A 14,724-nucleotide genomic window follows, 5' to 3' on the forward strand; every position below is an offset into this window, starting at 1 on the left:
CCCCAAAACACTGTAAGTACCACGAGGGCGGAGACTTACCTGTTTCCTCTTTGTATCTCGAGTGCCCAGCACAGGGCCTAAGATGTGGTAGATACTCAGAGATGTGTTTGCTCATGCAACTGCCTCTGGAGGGCAGGGGTGGTTGGGTAGAAAGGATATAGACCAGCTCTGCAAACTCCTACCCGGGGGACCCCAAAAGGTACTATCCCAGGTCATCGTGTTCCTGCCACTCCAAGATCCAGGAGGGCCAGACCCCCAGCCTCTGGGAAAGGGTATAGTGTTAGGTGGGAGACAGAAGTGGAACGTCTCCTTAAGTCACCTTCCCGCTAGGAGAGAGACACGTCACTGTGGTGGGCCAGGTGACTTCAGGGGGTGTGCCTTACCTGGAGGTATGGACCTGGCACGCAGTAAGTGCCGGAGAAATGCTTGTGGAACTAAAGGGGAAAACCGGAAAACGCTGGATATTTGTCCCTCCGGCAGCAGAGAGGCCAGCTACTCTCTGGGGGCAGTTTGCAGGCAAATTGTCTCAGAACAGGGCCTGTTTCCTCTAACGAGGCCTCTCCCCTTTGCAGCTCTGCTCCCAGGAGTGTGGGAAGGAGAGGGAGGGAAGCAGGGCTCAGAGCCAACCCCAGTGGCCTGCACTAAAGAAGCACAAAGTTCTTCATGGAAATGGTGTGGGCAGCACGTACCAGTTCCCCTTCCCAGGCAGGGGGACGATCACAGTGACCTTTTGGGCTCAGTAATTCTGAGCAAGACAGCACCTTCTCCGAGACCCCTCTGGGGAGGAACGGAGGAAAGAAGCCTGGAGTCATGCTGTGTTATGTAACCAGCTTCCTTGGAGTCAGAGGCCCTGGCATGTCACAGCCCAGCACTCAGCACCAAGAGCTAGGGTAGGGCGAGGTGGCTTTTCCCCTCTTTTGCTACCTCTCCTCCAGACCTCCACAGCAGCCACACAGGCACCTCCCGCCTGGGGTTGGGAACCAGGAAGGGCTGTTGTTTTTTGAGTGTGTGAAACAGTGGTCCACTGGCTTCCCTGGCAGAAAACCAGGCTCTGGGCTCTATACCAGGGGCTGGGGGTGGGGGTCGGGGTGCTTAGGGAGAGATACCTGAGCCAAGATGCCAAGGAGGTCCACAGCCCCCTGCCCCAGGCTTCCTGTTCACCAAGCTCTCCCCACTTTCTCCTAGAGAATCTGCCGTGGATGATGGGCCAAGATGGAGAGGGCCAGGGCTGCCCCAGCACCACACTGCTCCTGTCCCTCTCAGCCTTGGGCAATCTCACTTCCATTTCCTGCCATCATCTAAGCTTCTCCTCTGGCGCAACAAAGCTTCCCAACCCCTGGGACCCAGGTGTATGCACAGTCCTGGCCAGATCAGGGAAGGGGTACAGAGAGGAAAGAATGGGGGTGGCGGGGCGGGGCAGGGGGAACTACAGAGACAGAAAACCAAGAGATCCCCTCCCAGTCTTGAATAATAATGACCTTTTATCAAGCCCTTACCCTATGCCTGCTAAATCTTCACAACAACCCCATTCTGTTATTACATCTATTTCCCAAATGAGAAAATTGAGGCCCAGAGAGCTTAAGACCCTTGCCCAAGGTCACTGAGCTAGTGAGCAATAGAGCTGAACAGCAAGGCTGGGTCTGACTCTAATCCATTTTCAAACCGTGGGCTCTGCTCTGGGGAACCCCTCCCCTACACCCTGGGGGTGCTACTTGGGAAATTCCTAGACAGATGGAAAAGACCCTGACAACCTTTGGAACAGTCACTTGCTGAGGACACTTTTTGGGAACCACAGGGCAGTCGTGAGGACAGGGCAGGGACAGAGCATAACCGAGGTCCAAGGACAGGTTGTCCTGGGGGAGGTGAGCCTGCCCTGCTACCACCAGAAGTCTTCCCCTGCGATTAACCTACACCAACTCAGTCTCAGGCTAGATCAGACTGCATACCATCTCCCCTTCTAGGAGACCTAGAGGCCAGCTGTCTGCCTACACCTGCCTGCCTCTGTTTTCCATCCTTTCCTCTTCCAGCTACAGGACAGAGAAGGAAAGAATCCTGCTTGACACATAGAGAAACTGAGCCCCAAAGAGGGGAAGCAGCTTGCCCATGGCATCACGGGAACAACAATGGAGTACTGAAGGTCCCTGTATCCCAGGCCAGAGCCCCTGCCCTCTATTGATCTCACTTGGGTGCTGTCCCCTGGTAACTTTCTCTCTGCATCTGTCTGTCTCTCTCCCTGTCCCCCCACTCTCTTTCCCCACTTCCTGCTTCCCTTTCCTATCTCTGCTTTGCAGGCTGAGTCTCTAAACCCTCCTGAGTCTCTCTTCCCCTCCCTCTCCCATCTCCTCCAAGCTTCCCCCTTCCCTCCACTCCTCTGGGCCAAGGAGCAATTCTTGGGTAGTTTAATTAGCTGATTATGACCGCAGCCTGCTGGATCCAGTGCCCAGAACTCTGGCCCCAGTAATTAGGTGGGTTCTGAGTACTTGCCCAGTGGGAAACCAATGGGGAGTTCCATGGCCAAGGGAGGGCTCTCCAGCTGCATGAAGAGCTCTTTGATCACCGGTGGGTCATTAGAAGCCATGGTCCCCTTCTCAGGCCAGGTCAGACCACACTAGAACCACTGTAGCCAGAACCAGATGTCCACCCTAAAGAGAGGAACCCCTACTCCCCCATACTACTACCCAGGCCTCACAAAGTCTAGGTGAACACTTGAGGATGGGGATGACGGACAGAGCCCACCCTCTGGGGGTAAAGGAGGGAATGGTTCCATGGCTGGGGCACTTATTTATAATCCTTTCAAGTTTCAGCTCAGGGATCACCTCCTTCAGGAAGCCTTCTCTGAGTCTCCAGGCTGCATGAGGCCCCTCATCCAGGCTCTCACCACCCCCTGTGCTTCCTTCACTCCATCATCTGATGAGCATAGATTAGAAGCTGATTAGCCTAGTGGTTAGGATCTAGGAAGAACCAGATTTCCCTGTTTCAGAGCCTAGCTCAAATCTCTGTGTAGGATTTGGACACAGAGAAAAGCCCGGATGGCATTCTATGTTGTGGGAAAAGCAGGAAGAAAGGCACAGAGGCTGGAAGGGGCCACCAATCCCCTTGCCAGGCATTCTCCTAGAAAGGCAAAGTTGGTCATCTAGTGACACCTCCCCTCCCCGCTTAGGTCATCAAGATTAATCTAATTCCTGTGGCTCTGGACCATTTTAGATATTTTGAAATCCGCAGCGATGTCTCATGGTCCTTACCAGCTACACTGTCCACCCCTCAACTATATCTTCTCCCAGGGAAACACCTACATTCAGCTTCCTTCACTTAGCAAATATTTATGGAGCTCAGTGCCATGCCAGGTCTGCACAGGTGCTGGGGACACGTGGACCAAGGCCAAGTGTCCTTGAGGTGTTCCTGGCATCATACAGAGAACATCACAATTGTACAAATAACCAGGACCCAGGCAGGCAGGGAAGGATAAGTGCCACGAGAGGGACAGATGATGGCAGAAAGGTCACAAAGCACTTGCACGTCAACGAGGGCTTCCTGGAGGAAGGAACCATGTGTGACCCATGCCTTGAAGAACAGGAAGGGCATTGTGTAGGGTCAGGTAACCGACGACATAATGAGGGCCAATGATAAGACAGACTTGTGCGGAGCCCTTTGGGGTCTCATACATGCATCAGTGTCCCTCCTGGTTGCATAGCCTTTCACAGTCTGGTGAGCGGGGCAGACCCAGTAAGAGGTCATCCTAAGAGCTAACACTCACATAACACTGTGCCAGGGGCTAGTCCACATGGTTTACATATTTTAACTCATTTAATCCTTACAACAACCTAGGCACAGGCACTATCACCACTACATTTTACAGATGAAGGAAGTACAGCAGGAAAAAAAAAAAATTTTTTTTTTTTTTTTAAGTAATCATTTTCCCCTAGAGTTGGGGTTTGAAACTGCGAAATCAGGTTCTTCCTGGATCCTAACCACTAGGTGGTGAATCAACCTCTGATTTATGCTTCTCAGATGATAGAGTAAAGGAAGCACAGGGGGTGATGGGAGTGCAGAGGAGGGGCCCCATGTAGACTGGAGACACAGAGAAGGCTTCCTGGAGGAGGTGATCCCTGAACAGAATCTTGAAAGGAAGAGGGGGAAGGGTGTTCATATGGAGGGAACAGCCTGAGCTGAGTCAAATGAAACCACGAATGACCTTTCAGTTACTACAGATACTTTGACATTCCGGGAAGGGCAGGAGGCAGCAGATGAGACCCCAGAGGTGGAGTGTCCCTGGCTCGAGAACCTGATTCCATGGGAGAGAGCACCACTCTTTCAAGCAGGAGTTGACCCCTTCCTAGCCTTCAGCACTTCCACCCCACCCCCATCCACTGCTCCACAGTCGGCCTTGGTCCCACTGGTCTGTAGTAGGTGCCTGAGCTGCCCCGCTCCACTGCTGGCCCCCCCAGAAGAAAGGTCACCCTCCAACCCACCAGAACCTCCTAGAGCATAGAAGGCAGGTGACTCAGGGAGAACGGCCTCACACATGCTGGTGGACTTGACTTCCAGAGGGACACCAGGACCCAGAGAGGGTCATTTCTGTGCCCAAGGTCACACAGCAATGAGTAAGCATGAGCACATACCTCTGGGACCCTCCTGAGATGGTGTAGTCCAGCGGTCCACTCCTCACCCCCTCCTCTGGTCCTTTGCCAACACTTGTCCATGTCCACTGATTGTACAGGCTGGGGGAGGTGGGGAAGCTGCTAAAGGACCAACAGGACTCTCTGTGCGGCTGGAGGCCCAGGGCCAGCATGAGAGGGACTCCTGCCTCACCTAGACCCACACCCACTCTGAGCCCTGAACAACATAGTCTCTGGACCTCTGGGTGAACCCTGCAAGGCCACTGAACAGCCTGGATGTTGAACTTGCCTCCTACTGACTGACATTGGCCCATAGCATGCTACTTACTTGAGGCTCTTTACACCAGCAGACATATCCCTCTCCAGCGGTAGGGGGACCTATGGTCAGCTGTGGTCTCACCCCACAGCCTGGCCCAGCCTGAGACAGAGGAAAAGTTGCTCAGTTGCTGTGGTGACCTCAGTCACACAGAACACCGGGAAACTGTCTCGTCCCGTTCCTGGGACCTGGCCTCCTGGGGCCCTTGTCTGGCATGAGCTTTCTTGGGAAGGAACAAGCAGTCCCTCTGAATTGGGACTAAAGATGGGGCCAGTCCCAGGAAGGAGGCCCGTCTCCTGAGAGATGACCCAGCCAGGGCCTCTTGGGGAGGGAGAGAGGGCGCTGGGACAAGAGTCCTTTGTTCCCCTCTCAAAAGCAGCTACCCTGTCCTGCCCACCCTCTGTTCTACACCCCCCTCCTAAGACTCAAGCCAGCTCTGGGGTATGACTCATCCTGCACTCAAGAAGGAGGGTGGGAGGCTGCCCAGGAACCAAGAGAGATGATACCTGTTCTAATCCCAGGACTTGTGCAGGAGACATGGCCTCACCTTCGGAAACCCCCACTCTGATATGGGAGAATGGCTCCCACCTATAGGAGCTTGTCTGATGGAGAAGACATAGGCCTCATCCTCAGAGGCACCCAGTCTGATGGGGAAGAAATGGTCCCCATCTTCAAAAATTCCAGCCTGATGGCAAACACACAGCCTCTTCCATCAGCTTCCACTCGGATGTGGAAGACATCCCCCCTTAGGAGTCCTCAGGCTGATGGGGGAGAGACAGACCTCATCACCAGAAGCCCCATTCAGATGTACAACTCCCCCAGGAGTTTCCAGTCTGATGGAGGACTCCTGACCCCACCCCCCAGCTCCCAGTCTAATGATGTTTCATCTGGTGGGAAACATGGCTTCCTTCCATCCTTAGAAAGACCTAATTTCACACTTAGGGAGGCCTTGGGCTAAGAGCAGAGGCAAGAAGGGAAAAAAGAGTTCAGTCCAAACCCCAACAAGCCTCTGCCAGGCATCTCCTATAAACCAGACCAGGAGGGAGATAGTGGAGCAACCAACAGGAAATAAAAATAGCTGGAACCACAAGGAGCTCACCAATTGGGGAACACAGACACCTGGGGTGTGAACAAAGCGCCTTGAGAGCTCCACCACTCCAGCCCCCAAGGCCTGCTTGCCAAGGCGGCACATACCTCAGCGGCCTCTCCCCTCACACTCCCGCACCTGCACCCAGTACCTGCACCTGTGCAGACACTCGTCCTTCTGTCCAGAACACCCTCGCCCACCTAGGCTGTCCTCAGGCTCCAGAATACAGCTCAGGGTTCACCTCCCCCAGGAAGCCTTCCCCAAGGCCCCCAACCAGGGTTAGATGCCCCTCCTTTCAGAGCTCAGCACCGCCTTGCCCTGTGACCAACTCACACTGCCCCCGATGTGCGTCCCCCCCACCACTACCTTTAGAGTCTTTTGTGCTGAGCCTAGGAGGAATGCAGGCAGCAGGCTTCTGCCTCAGGCCACAGGCCACAGGCAGAAGAGGGGGTGGATGGGATGGCCCCTCCCAGATCCCCATCACCCCCAGCCCAGGGCCGCACACCCTGCCTCCAAGAGGCCTACCCCCAGCTCCAGGCATGCAGAAAAACAGGGTCCTGTCCTATACGATAGACAACGATGCTGGTGAGGAGTGAACTTCGTGGCTCAAGTAGACACACGAGACTATGCGGGTGACTCCTGTCTGGTGGCCAGATAAGAAGGAAGAGGGGGACAGGAGTTGGTTGAATGGACACGGGGAGTACAGGGTGGAGAGGAGGAATGTGCTGTCTCATTAAGGGGAGAGCAGCTGGGAGTGCACAGTGGGGTGTGTATGGCTTTTTGTATGAGAGACAGGCTTGATTTGTAAACTTTCACCTAAAGCACAATAAAAAAAGAAAGGGGGTCCTTTCCCCTCTCCCCCTCCTCTGCCTGTTGCAGTCCGGCTCTACCCTCACCAAAATCCCTCTCACCAAGGTCACCAGTGACTGCCTTCTGACTAAATTACAGGGGCCTTTCTCAAGCTCATCCACTGTTGGTCCTTCCCTGCTTTTTTGCTCTTAGGACACAGCCTCCCCTCAATTGCCTCCTACCTCTCTGGATGCTCCTTTTCTACCTCCTATTGGAATCCTTTGTATCTTATCTGCTCTATCCAAGGCCTCCACTGTCCCTGACCATCTTCTTTATGTACTTTATACGCTCTCCTGTACCATGTCATCCACTGTCCGAAGCCAGCTGCCATCTCTACCCTGAAGACTCAAATCCCTGTCTTCCACCCTGACTCCTATCCTGAGATCCAGACCCATCTATCTAGCTGCCTCCCTGTATCTTCCCCAACAGCCTAAAGCTGGCTGCCCTAGCTCCCTCACCAACGTGCCCCTCCCTGTAGGCCCTAGTGAGGTAGTCAGCATGGTTACTCTGGCATCAGTGGAGGGTGGCCTGGTAGAGGCCAGGAGGCCATGACTCCCACCCAGCCTGTTCCTCCATTACCACAGCCCTGAGGTGAGCTGTAACCAGCTCACCTTGGCAAGCCCAAGGCTTGGGATCCCTGAAAACCCATGCTAGTGGGAAGGCTTTGGCAAGGAGGCCCAAACTTGGAAGAAAGAGGGCTATGGAGAAGTCTGAAGTGCAGAGGCCAGCCAGAATTGGGGATCAGATACAGTGGGCCAGGCTCAATGCTCCTGCTCCTAGTAGCCCCAGGAGCAACTCTGGCCAAAGCCACAGGACTTCCCCATATTGCAGCCCAGATGGGTCACACTGGACATAACCACCGAGAGAGACGACAGCCAAGGTTCACAGAGAGCTGGTGATTACATGTTCCCATCACACCCGTACTCTTCCCCCCTCCCAGAAAAAAGAAGAATTCATAAACATCTGCAGGAAAGGAAATTCCAGTCCATCCCATTGCCTCTCAGGAAGTTCCTCCTGCTGTCTAAATCTGATCCTTCATGCTACCAATTGAGTTGGTGGAAACATCCCAGTAGGGACGTACAACTTTAGGCTAGGGGTGCAGTGGTAGGCCAACTGTGAGCCAGACAAGCTCCCCTCCTTTGGGACAAAAGTGTGGAGCAGCAGATAGTTTTGTGGACAGACAGGCCTAGGTTCAACCCTCACTGGCTGAATGACAATGGGCAAGTTATCTTGCCTTTCCTAGTTTGTCCCTTGTCTGTAAAATGGGAACAACAATCCCTACTTTAACTGGATCATTGGGAGAATCAAATGAGATTATGCATATAAATCTCCTGACACATACCAGAGACCCACCACAAGTCCAGTCAACAAGCAAGACTGACAGATTCCACCTTCTTAATATTTCTTCTCAGCTCCATCCTGCCCAGAGCCTTAGTTCAGATCTCATCTTCTCTCAGGTTCCTCCCCACCCTCCTCACTGGTCCCCTGCTTCCAGCCTTCCCCTCCCATCTACTCTCCATGCTGCTGCCAAAGGCATCTCTCTGAACCAAAAATCTGCTCCTATCCCTCCCCTGCCTCACACTCTTCTCTGAATCACCACTGACTTCAGGAGAAAATTCTCTCTCCTTACTTTGACATTCCGGGCAGCGGGTGACTGGCCTGTGCTTACCTCCTAAGGCCCATCCACCACCCCCAGCCCAGCCCCCAGGCTGCACTTGTTGTTTCATGCCTCCAAGCCTCTACACATCTGTACCCTCAACCAGGAGTGACGGCCCCAGTGCTACCCCCTGGCCCCCCTATCCTTCTAGACGAACTCAGTAGCTCCAAGGCCACCTCCTTCCCAGGAAAGCTCCCTTCACCATGCCCGCTGCCCAGGTCTGGGTTGGGGACTCATCCTTAGGCCTTCCATGGTGCGTGTCACCCTGCATCATAATCACCTGCTTTGTAGGCGGATGGAGTCAGTCATCTCTGAACCCCAGGCCCTGGCACTCAGAAGGCTCTCGGTCAGCATTTGTTGGAAGAATGTATGATTGGTTCCAGAGCACCGTGTTATAGCAATCATCATAATAGCTACACTGGATTAGTCCCATTCAGGTCTTTGTCTCTTTCACCCTTGGTCCTGGGAGTTCCTAGAGGTCAGTGGCAGTTTCTGATTAATTTGTATTGTCACTTTCATACAGGGGGTGCAATCTGAGGCAGAGGGATGCACGTGATGGCTCCTGATCCTTAGAGTATTGGGTATTGGCAGTTCCCTCTTCTAAGTCATCAAGTAGAATCCTAAGGCTTAGGAAACAAGGCAGGGCATGGCCCATTATTGATTTTGCCCTTTTCTACCAAATTACTCAGATTACCTGTCTGGAAAGGGAGAGAGAGGCCTCCTGGGACTGTGGTGGTGGCTGAAGGGAGGATCATCTGGTGGAGTTTAGCCAGGCCTTGGCTCTAGACTTCAGTCAGGGCCATCTTTCCTCCCAGTGGATTCAGTAAGCGCAAGGAATCCACACACTGTGAACTCAATAAGCACAATTCACAGCTCCAATTTACAGATGGGAAAACTGAGGTCCAGAAAGCTGAAGGCAATTGCCCAAGGTCCCCAAGTTTCTGTACCGAATTAGAGGCACAGTGGAGGAGTGATGGAAAAAGCCCTGGCTCCAGAGACAGGGTCTCCAACAGGTGCCCATTGGGGCCTGACTGCTCATGGTGAACGCATTCTGCCAACAAGCCAGCAGGGGAGCAATGACACTTCTCCGCAAGTCACCAAGAGGCAAACCAAGGCCCAAGAGGGGCTGAATCACCCTGATCATGAAGCAGCACTGGCGGAACAAAGGACAGGAGCTGTGACTCCTGGCCCCCACTGTGTCCTGCAGGGAGAATGCAGGAGTCACACACCCTCCTGCTGAGGACAGACAGCTGGACCACAGTGCTGGCCAGGCCTTCTTTGATGGAGAGTAGCCATCAGGGTGAATGCAGATGCTTTGTGATCTTCCGCAGCTTCCCCCATAAGCCTGGGCCCCACACACAGAGCAAGGTACGCCACCCTGTCTCCCAAACCCAGGGCCCATGAGGGGCTTGGCAATGCCCAAAAGTGAGCCACAGAGAAACGGAGCAGGTGGGTTCCAGCCTCTACCCTGCCTCTGACCCCTCTTGACCTTAGGCAAGCCAGGTGACCTCTCTAATTCTCCAGTTCATCTTTTGGAAAACGGGAAAAGGAAAATTAACCTCCTGGAAGAGCTGTCAGGAGAATGGTGGAGAAGCAGTTTCTAAACACTACAAGGATAAGTTATCTCTGAGCCTCAGTTTCTTCTTCCAGAAAATGGAAATAATTTCTGTAGGACCTTTCTCCTGCTACTGAGATCTCAGAAGGCAGTGGGTAAGAAACTGCTTTGTCAGTGGTCCGGAAGGTGACGACCACTAGTGCGGTTTCTCTCTAGTCCGTTAGCTCCTTCCGGGAAGGAATGCATCTTGCAAGTCTTTGACCCCACACTGTGCCTAGTACACAGTAGGCTCTCAATAAATAATTGCTGGAAAGAAGGAGAGAGAGGGAGGGAGGGCTGAGGGAAAGAGAATGGAGGGAGGGAGGAGAGGGGGGAGAAGTGGGACCGGGGATAGAAGGTAAAGAAGGGACAATTGAAAAAGTCCAAGTAGCAAAAAGGGATAGGAAAGAGGAAGAGACAAGGGAGAGGCTGCTAGCAGAACCTAAGGGGGTGGAAAGAGTGGTAGAGATAGAAGCAGGGTGACAAAGCTGAATACCAGACCAGGGCTTGTCTTGGTCCCACAGGGCTGTTCCCAGGGGCTACCTTGCCCCAGCCCCCGCCCCTGCCCCTTTTGTCCCAGTTTCCCGTTTCAGATGCATAACTTCTCCGGTTCCTAGTCTAATCTCCTAGGGCAGGCTCCTATCTAGGAGCCCCTCTCCCCATCTCTAGCTCAAAACAGATCCTGGCCAGCCACCCCAGGCCTCAGGAGGTCAGAGGGAAAGGAAAAGAGTCCATAGGACCTGTTTTTCCCAGGCTCCAGGCGAGGCGCCCCCACCCTGTATGATGTATATGTGTTTCCATTTCTTACCATGTGGGGACTGGAGGGAGTGTGTCAGCAGCCCCGTGGTCGCTTGCTGGTGCCTATGGGGTGCCAGTCTGTGTGGGCATCAGTCTGACGTGTGTCTGTGTGGGTCAGTGTTGGTGTGGTCTTGCGTTCCACCGTGTTGGTGAGATCTGTGCTAGCACAGGTGTGTCTGGTCAGTGAGGGTGACAACGCGTGTGCCAGTAAAAGTATTACAGTGAGTGCAAGTGACAGTGTGCATGTGTGTCACTGAGGGCCAATGTTTGTGCGCCAGCATGAGGTATTAATGTTTCTATGTTTAGGTGTGTACCCACCTATGCCAGCATGACTGTCAGCATGAATGTGTTGCCAAATGTATACCACAGTGTGTATCTGGGAGTGTGTGACAGTGTGTCACTATATGTGATAAGTGTGTGACAGTGGATGTCATTGTGTGTGCTGTCATGAGTGTGCCCATGAGTGCGTGTGCCCCGTGTGTCCACATGAGTGTGTGCCATTGTGTGTCAACCTGCCCCCATGCGTCTCTGCGCCTGCCTGGCCAGGACTGGGTGTCAGCGCGTGAGTGAGTGTGTGTGTGTTTCGGTAAGGAGCCGCGAGGCAGCTGGGGCGGCCCGGTCCTCACCCTCTGGGTACCCCCGCCTGCGGCCCCTGCCAGTGACCACACAAGAGACCCCTGGCAGAGGTGAGCAGGGTCCCGCGGACTCAGGCGTCAGCGGTCCTGGAGTGACTGCAAACGCAGCGCCAGGACGCGGACTACAACCTTCGCCTCTGCTATCGCCTAGGCCGCCCCCCCGCGCGCCAGACCAGGCCACCGATAGCACTCACCGTGTCCCTTTGTCGCCCATGGTCCGTGGCGGCGGCAGGGAGGTCCACGGCTTCAGCGTACCGGCTGGAAAATCCCCGGCCGGCAGGAGGAGTGCGGGCCAGCCCGCTCCCGACTGCCTGCTCCGCCTCCTCTGCTCGCCCGGCCACCGCCTCCTCCCCCGCCCTCGTCCAGGTCCCCGCCTGCAGCCCAGCAGCGCCGCGCCGCGCAGAGCCCCGGCCGCGGCCAGGGGCGTGGAGCCGACCGGGGTGTGTCTGTCCGTGTGTGTGTGTGCGTGTGTGTATCTGTGTGTGAGTGCGTGCGTGTGTGTGTGTGCGCGCGCGCTCGCGCGTGCACCGCCCAGAGAGCCGCGAGGGCAGGGCAGCGATACACGTCAGGGCCCCGAGGTCTGCATTTGCCGGTATACAAGGGTGCGTGCCCAACTGTGTGCGCGTACGTGTGTGTGTGCGTGAAGATACACGCCGGCTTGGGTATATGTGTGCGGTGTGTGCACACGAGAGTATATGTCGCCTTGCAGTGCGTGGACACGGCGGTGTGCGCGGGCCTATTTGGGAGTGTATTTGTGTGGATGGAGGAGTGTGCACGTCTTCATGCAGTTGTGCGTGTGTACGCACTGCCGTGGGTACTAGTGAGCTGTCCCGCGCACACTGGAGACAGCCTTTGTGTGTGCTTGTGGGTGGAAGCCGAAGGTCGGCGCACCCCGGGGCCAAGCCCCTGGCGGCGCCCCCCGGCGGGGGTGAAGGGAATTGGCTTGAGACTCCGCATGCCTGGCAAGGCCCTCGCCCTACGCCACCCCCTACTTGAGAGATAACACCCAACCACCCAATAGAGGCAGGAAGAAGGGACAGAGAGGGCAGGCGAAAACAACATCGATATTGGGGAACTGATGAGGGTGGAAGGGGGCGGGAGGCGAGCAGGGCAGCGGGAAGAGGAAGCTGTGAGAGGAGAAGATAAGGAGTATGTGAAGGGAGCAAAGAACCTTCGGGGCTGCGAGCCAGGAGGCTGGCCTGGCCCGGTAGCGTCGTGGAAGGCGCTCTGGTCCAGCTCCACCACCAGCTGTTGGTGACCCTGGACAACAGGCCTCTCAGTGCCAACTTCCAAATCTTTAAAGTGGGAATACCAATACTGTCCCTCAGAATTGTTCATAGATTTAAAAAATTTGCTTGTGTTTGCTGGACTCCCCCTGAGGGCCTGGCACACGGTAGGTACCCAGTAAATGTTGGCTTATCCCTCTCCAGACTTCTTGGTGTCCAGGGAAATGGCTGGCTGAGACCCTGATTTGTAGGTAGCAGGAGAGTGTGAGGTCTTTTCCACCCCTGCTCTGCTGGGATTTGGCTAATTGGCCCTGATGGGTCCCTAATATTGGCGTATTAGTGGGAGGAAAGGAAGCTATCATTTACTCTGATGCGATTGTGGGTCTGTAAACATCTCCTGTAATTATGCTCAGAAGCAGTTACCTATGCTGGTTTTATATATAGTTGGGTAATGATATCCCAGTATAATTACCATAATTATGTCTAGATTGGGAGGGGTGGACTGATGGGCAGGCAGGGTGGTCCAGGCTCCAGGCAATGCTAGGTGCAAGGAGAGTGTGCACTTAGGCCTAGGACCCTCCTCCAGGCCTTGACCTCTGGGCCCCATTCTCCTTCCAAAGGGAAAGAAGGGGAAGCCCCTGCTGTTTCTGCAGTGGTCAGGAATCTTGAGAACAGCAGACCAGAGTTCTCCTATGATGACAAGAGACTCACTGGGTGAGCCAGAGAGGACCCTAACAGGATGCACAGGCCAGGTCTTGCCACTCTCTGCACCCCAAGTTCCCCACTTCTAAAGCGTGGGTTCGACCAAGCCACATGGTCTCCAGTGGCTCTCCCCATGCTGATGCTAAAGCACCTTTGAACTTTATTTAAAAATTCAGGCAGACTTTTTTTCCTGTCCTTTTTTTTTTTTTTTAATTGTTATAAAAATGCATGCAATACATTTGTCAGCAAATTCTTAATTCCACTCAATAAATACTTATGTTCATTTTACTACAAAAATCACATTTTTAATTACGTTCAAGTAAAATAAACAGTCTAGGAAGATGCATCAGATGGTTTGGGGCTCCCCGCCCCCACACCCAATCCAGAACAGCTCTTTCCAGCCGGTTTGAGAAGCCTGACTCTAGCATTGTAGGGACATTGAACAGATTGGCAGACTGTGGAGTCAACAGTCAAGGTTTCCAGTACATCTCCACTAGCCTGTAAACTTCATGAGGGGGTGTATGGTGTGTCTGGCACTACTTGAGGCTCGAAATTATGTGAAATAAATATTCTTTCCCCCATTTTATAAATGAGTGAATGGATGCTCAGAGAAGCTAAGTAATTTGCTTGAGTCCATAGCCTCCTTTGGACCTCCCTTCCTTGTGCCCTCCCCAAAACGGAGCTAATAAATAGTAGACCAGAATTTAACCCACAATTTATTCTTCATTCGATAACAGTTTATTGAAGACCCACTATGTGCTAAGCATGGTTCTAGGAACTTAAAAATCAGTGACCAAGAAGACAAATGTGGCTTTCATTTCAATGAGGAATCTAAGCTGGGGGAAGAGGAGTAAGAAGAGTATTTTGCTTTACCTGTCAAGCTCTGTTGTTGTTGTTGTTAGATGCTGTTGAGCCTGTTCTGACTCACAGTGACCCTATGCACAACAGAACAAAACACTGCCTGGTCTTGCACCATCCTGGCAATTATTGCTATGCTTGGGCCCATGGTTGCAGCCACTGTGTCAATCCATCTCATCGAGGGTCTTCCTCTTTTTCGCTGGCCCTCTATTTTACCGAGCATAATGTCAGTCTTCAGGGATTGATCCCTCCTGATAATATGTCAGGCTCTATGGAGAATGTATTCTGGTATTACCTGTAAAATCAAAATTAATATACACTTAAAAATAGTGACATTGAGGAGAACTCTATAAATATAAATAACTTGATTTAAGACAGTAATAAGT

General features: G+C 53.5%; 1 protein-coding gene across 6 annotated transcripts in view; it reads right to left on the bottom strand.

Moving 5' to 3' along the window:
- ARRB1 (arrestin beta 1) overlaps nt 1–11,874 on the bottom strand; it is an 83,304-nt gene extending 71,430 nt beyond the window's left edge. Inside the window, exons 1-2 of one of the 6 annotated variants that reach the window (XM_023538939.2) lie at nt 11,747–11,864; nt 4,620–4,718 (exon numbers count right to left, since the gene is read on the bottom strand). In XM_023538939.2, coding sequence (XP_023394707.1) covers nt 4,620–4,718; nt 11,747–11,766 — 119 coding nt within the window. In that variant the 5' untranslated portion in view covers nt 11,767–11,864. The other 5 variants (XM_023538938.2, XM_003420034.4, XM_064288692.1 and 2 more) reach the window with 5 other exon arrangements.
- Nucleotides 11,875–14,724: the final 2,850 nt, after the last annotated feature.

Source organism: Loxodonta africana, chromosome 7, assembly GCF_030014295.1.
Source record: "Loxodonta africana isolate mLoxAfr1 chromosome 7, mLoxAfr1.hap2, whole genome shotgun sequence".
Classification (NCBI taxonomy): domain Eukaryota; kingdom Metazoa; phylum Chordata; class Mammalia; order Proboscidea; family Elephantidae; genus Loxodonta; species Loxodonta africana.